Raw genomic sequence first — 7144 nt, 5'->3', positions numbered from 1 at the left:
CCATAAAATCTCTTTTGTTTCTTAGTGGAATCCAGCCAGAAGGCTGTCAGTGTGGGAGAGTGGGCGTAAACTTGATCTAAGCTGAACCGTTATAAATTCTATGTTCTTATTCTCTTCCCTAAACTCTTTTATTTGTTCAAAGTTATATTTAACTGCTAAAGTCTGAACTCGCTTAAAATCTGTTATTCTTCAGACTCAGTTTCAAAAGTAAAATAGTTATACTATTCTTTTGTGAAAATTGTTCTTCACACCTATTCACCCCCTCTAGGTGTTGTTACTAGCCTTTTCAGGCACCACCGTGGAGGAGACACTTGGCGAACTGGAGGGCCGGGTCGATGTGGCCATGCGTTGGGAGCGTGACGAGAAGGAAGTGGGGCAGCACCATGGCGACAGCAGTGGGTAGTGGCGCGTGTGAGCTCGTGGTTTTCGAACTTCCTTTTAGTGGATGCCTATATGGTTGTTGTTGGGCGCAAATGTCAATGAGACTGTGGGAGTTTATGTCTTACATGTTTTGGTGAGTGATATGTGTTAAAGTAATTAAATATTAAATTATATCTTCATATAATAACTTACGCTTTTAGAAATGTTGGAAATGGTCCTATCAAAATTTCACATGATATTAGAGTTAGAAATATTGAGTTCAAATCGTACCAGGCTCCATTTGCCTCTCTAATTAAATTTCCACACTTAGTACTAGGTAAAAAACAAGATTTAAGCATAAGGGAAAGTATTGGAGTAATTAAATATCAAAACCACGCATTTATCTAATAATTTAAGCTTTACGAAATCTCACGGCATGCGTATAAATAGAAGGATGAAGTTGGGATGGAGTGACGTTTGTAGTGACGAATTGGAGAGTCGTGATCTTATTTTCCAGTCTTTGATTTGTCTGTTGTCCGTTTGTTCTTTTGCTCTTTAGAGACGGACAGAGGATCGTGATTTGGGTCGCGAGATCTTTTTTTTCTCTGCGTGATTGAATCGTGGACAAGGCAAAAAGCAGAGACTCGTTCTTGCTTCTCCATGGATCGAAGAGACTGAAAGAGATGAACGTGTGCTCATGTGATTGGACCGATCGGGGGACACTTAGCTGTATGCATGCACGCTGTGTACTCTCGTCTGTGCATGGGCCGAAAAGCTGACAATTGACGTTCACCTTTATCGTGAAACAGTGAAGAAAACGGAAAAATGTCTAAATTGAGGAAAGATGAAGATTAATTTGGTGCCCTTTCATCAGTCAGCGAGAAACAGAATAAAAGGAGAGACATGGAGATGTATAAACGATCTCATGAATGGAGCAAACCTTTTGGATTTGATAAAGCCTACACTAAAATCGTCGAAATGGATATATCCGTTTGACATTATGCCGATGTTTCGAAAAATATAAAAAAGAAAAACCTTCCATTCCCATTAATCAACATCTATCACACCAGAGAGAGAGAGAGAGATGAATTACCTCTTCCTCATCATCTCCTTTCGTGGTCTGGGTCATCCTAATCCTACCAAACAACTTGCCAAGCGCCTAGCATGGGCGAGCCTGGCTAGTGCACGTGTCACCTGTGCCACCGCGGTTGATGGCCGAAACTTAAGGACCATTAAGTTTACCCCCTTGGCTAGATATATTGCTTACATTAGAGAAATCGGTTTGACCCAAAAGGACGCCCTGAAACAGTATGTATACTTAAACCTCTCAAGGGGTCTTAATCATAGTGATATGAGCATAATCAACCAATATCTTTCTCCAATAACCCACAATCGACACCAATTTTTAAAACTCAGGTTTACTAACCAAATCATATAACTTCTCAACAATTCATATATGTCAAAGTACTTTTCAAAAACCACATTCATAAATCATGGAATTTTTCCATAATTATTTCATGAGAGGTTTCACAAACCATTTTCAAGCAATCAACTCAAACTTTAATCAAATTTTGTATTTCCATTTCAAATAGACAGTATGGTAGTAAATACTCGATCTAATTCTATGCAACCAAAATTCCCATTTCTTAATTCATTAAATAACTAATCCATATCACTTTAAAAATATGAGTTTACAAAATCAAAAAAGAGATAGTATTATTTACTTGGAAAAAGCGAAAACTAATCCACGATGGTTATTCAAGCTAACACACTCATATTCCTATCAATTAATCAAAAAAAGATATCAAAATCCGAATAACATATTATTCTAATGAACAAATCGACTAACTACACTTATTCGTCGACCAATCAACTCCTAACTCTAACAAAGAAACTCGTCTATAGTAAATATTCATCTTTCTCCGTTATGCATATTGTCCGCTACGGGTAACTCAAAAATGAAACTTCAAAAATTCATTCCAATCAAACTATCTTTGAAATCGAATCTCATCAAACTTCACAGCTCCACAACCCCCACCCCCTTATCTACCATTTCCATATAAATCCAAAACTCAATAACTCTTTAATCGAACTCACAATTTGAATTTCACTTAACTCCAAATTTAAGACCTAACTTCAAAAAATATTTCCATTAGATGAAAAATAGAATTTGGATACTTACCCAGCGTTACAATTTAAAGTTGATTCGGCTTGTCAAGGTGTCCGAAAATTTCACATAGCTCCTCTTTCTTCTTGTTAAGTCTGCCATTGGTCTTGCTTCTTCAACGAAGCTGTTGAAGAAAATTGAAAAGTGGTTTAATGGGCCGATGCCAATTGGTTGAGCATGGGCTTTTCAGAGAAATGGGTTGGGCTGGGCCCATTAGTAGAGGGGCGACAAACGAAGGAGGCATGCGTTGAGAGTGCCTTGATATGGAAAGCTTTGGCGAGGCGAGGCGAGGCTGGCGAGCCGTCAAGGAAGGCGGATCTTCGGACAGCAATCTTAGGTTTTTCATGGCAAAAGTGAAGCGAGATTGTTTTGCTTTTATAGTTGTGGTGAAATCACTGTCACAGAAATAAGCAATTGCAACCGAAAGAACGTGTAGGAATCCATTGAACATATATGCACCAAGTATCTGTGAAAACTATATGTACTAGCCCCATCATTTAGACCAATGGACGCTCGGTCCGATCAATGATTGTTGAGCTCGACCACCGGGGACTGTCAAGATCGATTGGCAATGGTCTACGAAGTAGGAATCACTGGTAGAAGAAGTGTTGAAGACCGGGTAAGTTGGGCTTACGAGATTATCTCAGCTCAGCTCGAGCAGTTAATCCGACCCAATACAAGATCGACTCTGGCCCAACCAAATTAGGAATGCAACCGATCCTAAAGACATGGCAGCATGTGTAATGTGACAATTTATAATATGACAACACATAGCAATATGAATGACAAGATAACATCTATGATGGGGCAATTCGACCAATATACCAATATGCACCACGATTGTACGTCAACCTTCTCTAGGAACTATTGATAACTTCTTAACTGGTCAGTTCCCATTAATTTCAATTGAATTCTAAAACCAAACCAATATCTGATTCTCAAATAGAATTGGTCCTGCTACACGACCCTAGTCCCGTCCACAGTTCAAACGTGTCTTTTTCAACCTAACATCTCATCCTCTCGATCATTCATTGTCAGAGATCTGGCCGCTAGGATTTTCAAACCGCTCAAATGATGACAACTAAATGTGGATGCGCACTAAGGAGATTGCACATTATCATGCATTACGTATATTATGTATGATGATTTAATATTAAACAGTACTTAATATATACAATGACCATTTAATGATTTCTTTCGCCAACGCAACATTAGTCTAGAAAGGAAAAATTATATTTCTCTGTGATTGGAAGACCTTTACGATGCTTGATGGCCGTGACCAAGAATAATACGACAGGGTAAGAAAAATAATGCACTTGAGTATCGGAGTAAATCTGTGATATGGCTTCACTTATTCCATGGTACCTTCATGCAGCAACCTACCATCAACATCAGCAAAACCTCCTTAGAAAATGCTGGGAAGAAGTACTCATAACAAAAGAAGAAATAAGAGAACACCTACACACAACTTAAGTACTCAAACTACCAAACTAGCTGCAGCAAGCTACTTCCACAATCTCAGCATCGACAACAACCTCGACCGACCTCTTCGATGAAAGCCTTCAAGTTCCGGTCCGACGACCCGCCTTCTCTCGCCGCCTCCCTCGCCGACTCCTTCCACTTGGCCGCATTCCTCCTCACCTCCTCCCTCATCTCCCCATCGGCCATCACCGTCTCCAAGCACCTCCTTATCTCCCCCGCCTCCACCAACCCTTCCCGTTTGGCCTCACACGAATCCCAGTCCGCCACACATCCTCGATGAGCTTAGCGTTCGTCCCCTGGTCCGTCCACTGCGGGAACGCCACCACGGGGATGCCGAGCGCGAGGCTCTCGAGGGTCGAGTTCCACCCGCAGTGCGACAGAAAGCACCCGAGGGAGGGGTGCGACAACACCTCGAGCTGCGAACACCACGGCACTATCATTCCTTTCTCTTCCAATTCCTGCATGCGGCTCAATCTATCCTCGTCCTTCTCTTCCTCTCCGTTTTGTTTTGCTCTTATGACCCACAAGAACGGTCGCCCGCAGTCGAGCAACGCGCAGGCGAGCTCCTCTGCCTGCCTCTTCGATATCTCTGCGATGCTCCCAAACGACACATAGACGACCGACGCCGGGGCCTTGGAGTCCAGCCAATCAGTGTACTCCTTGGACTTGTGGAAGAGGTCGCCGCCAAAGGACGTGTCCGACGGGTCTTTCCCATCGAGGAAAGCCGAGGGTATCAACGGCCCTATCCCCACCAAGTTGTACCTGTCGATCGCTCTCAAGGCCTCCGGCTCTAGCGAGTCGAAGGTATTCACCAGTATCCTTGCATTGTTTTCTTGGTTGAGCGTGTCGAGCTGGTCTTTGAAAGTCGGCAACGCAACATCGTATGCATCCGAGCGGCTCGGCAAAAAAAATGAAGGCAAGTCGCGGCTAGTGAACTTGTAGGGGAGACCCGGCAACTCGAACGAACATGAAGGGTCGATGCAGTTATTTTCTATGAATTCGCCATAGCCGTTGAAGTAATAATAGTACATGTCAAGGACCGTGGCGGGCTGAATCCACAGGAGGGCCGAGGGCACATGGAACTCGCGTGCCACCTCGGCAGCCCACGGGAGAAGCAAGCTGTACACCAAGCAGGTGTAGGGGCGGCCCTCGCCCGCACTCGACGCCATGAGGTCCTTGAGCTTCTCAGAGCCGCGGTGCCTGAGCTCGGACATGAATTGTGACACGTTGTCCCCCATCTTGAACCCGTCGTCGTAGCCGTCAGAGAAGGGGGCGAAGTGGAGGCCCTCCGGGGAGGCCCTGCCCTTGGACATGCGGTGGCAGGCGGAGACGCTGGTGGCGAAAGTCACCTCAGCGCCGCTGCGGAGGAGGCGCTTGGCGAACTGGAGGGCCGGGTTGATGTGGCCCTGCGCCGGGAATGTGACGAGGAGGAAGTGGGGTGGAGCCATGGTCGGCAGCAGTGGGCGGCGGCGCGTGTGAGCGGATGGTTTTTGGAATCTTTTTTCCTTTTTGGGATTGGGGACGGATGTCAGTGAAGTTGTGGGAGCTTATGCCTTGCTTGGTGGCTAATATTCATATAAATAGACGGATGAGGCGGGGATGGAGTGACGTTTGTGGTGACGAATCGGAAAGAGCCGTGACCTTCTTTTCAATTCTTGTTTTATTCTTTATTCCTGCTTTCTTTTGCTGATCAGAGACGGACAGATGACCGTGAGTTGGGTGGCGAGATCTTGTCGCTGCGGCGCTGAATTCGTGGACAAGGCAAGAAGCAAGGTCTGTTCTTGCTTCTCCATGGATCGAAGAGACCGAAAGAGACGAACGTGCCCTCATGCGATTGTACCGACCGGGGGGGATGCTTCACCGCATGCATGCTGCGCTCAGTTCTGTGCAGGGGCCGAAAAGCTGATCATCGACCTTCATCTCTATCATGAAACGGTAAACGCACCGGGCAAAAGAATACGAAGAAAACGAGGGAGAGACATGGAGATGTGTGAACGATCTGATAGATCGAGCAAACCCTTTGGATTCGATGATGCTGGGGTGAAAGTTTTTGGCAAAAGAAACTAGAAATGTTTTCCCCGTAACTTTGAATGGTGATGGAAAAGTGACTGAGAGACAATCTTTAATCTATTATAAAAATAACAATCTATGATAGACCACAAAAAATCAAATAATAAATCACTACCTCAAGAATTTGTATAGCCCAAAAATTATTATACTAGCAAAACCCCCTCTCACAATAGATTAAAAATCGCCACTCAATCATTTCTTATTGGATAATTAATAGTAGACCTATCTAACGGATGAGTCGGGTTGGGTTTTGTATGGATCGAAAATGAGTCCAACTCGAATTAACTCATTTAATTTGTGCTATCACGTTTTTTGTGTAACAATTTTAATGACTCGCGTCAACGTGACCTGATCTAACTGGACCCATGCTACTGGGCATCTCCATAATCAACTCAATCTATCAAAATTCAAATCCACCTATTTAACCCACTTGAAGTTCTTCACATGAAAATGTTGCTTGAATAAAATCTTATATCAAATTACAAAATTTAATTGACAAAATATAAAAGAAACTGTTAGTAAATAAAATATATAGCATGAAAGAACCTAAATGTGCAAATACTTACAAGGAAGTAGAAAAGTATGCATATTTATGCGAAGACATATATTCTAAATGCATGCTTTATTGATCCAAGTACGTTTCATCCCTTTTTCAATCACTCGTTTCAAGGTCCACGGCCTAATTATCCCCTCAAATTCCAAGTCATCGTAAATCTATAGTCAATACCGTACTCCCCAACTCGCCAAATCGAATCTCAATTAAAGACAATGCAAGCATGGTCGTCTAAACTTAGAAGCAAGAATTGATTGCCTAGAGCCAGAACTTTTCTTGTCAGAATTTACAAAGACCTAAAACCAAAAGTTTGTAGACTAGAGTGGGATCGAAACCTACGATTGTTCCAGTGTCTATTGACTCCCACACGGGGCAGGGTCATCTTCCATCCGGGCGGTCCCGAGCCCGAACACAACTTACTCTTCCGAAGACTCTGCTAATCGAGCGAGGCAAGGGTTATTATGTGGGATGAAAGCGGATTTTTTCGAGACCCGCTAGAACCATCCATCACC

At 43.5% G+C, this 7144-nt stretch overlaps 1 protein-coding gene across 1 annotated transcript; it reads right to left on the bottom strand.

The window, feature by feature from the left end:
* Window positions 1–3673: 3673 nt before the first annotated feature.
* LOC104414251 (crocetin glucosyltransferase, chloroplastic-like) lies at window positions 3674–6017 on the bottom strand. Its single transcript, XM_039312289.1, is given in 3 exon segments — window positions 3674–3906; window positions 4073–4245; window positions 4248–6017. Coding segments are annotated over 3 exon segments (1395 nt in total). The 5' UTR covers window positions 5458–6017; the 3' UTR covers window positions 3674–3894.
* Between the last annotated feature and the right edge of the window lie 1127 nt (window positions 6018–7144).

Source organism: Eucalyptus grandis, chromosome 5, assembly GCF_016545825.1.
Source record: "Eucalyptus grandis isolate ANBG69807.140 chromosome 5, ASM1654582v1, whole genome shotgun sequence".
Lineage (NCBI taxonomy): Eukaryota > Viridiplantae > Streptophyta > Magnoliopsida > Myrtales > Myrtaceae > Eucalyptus > Eucalyptus grandis.
This window is presented reverse-complemented; position numbering and strand designations above follow the sequence as displayed.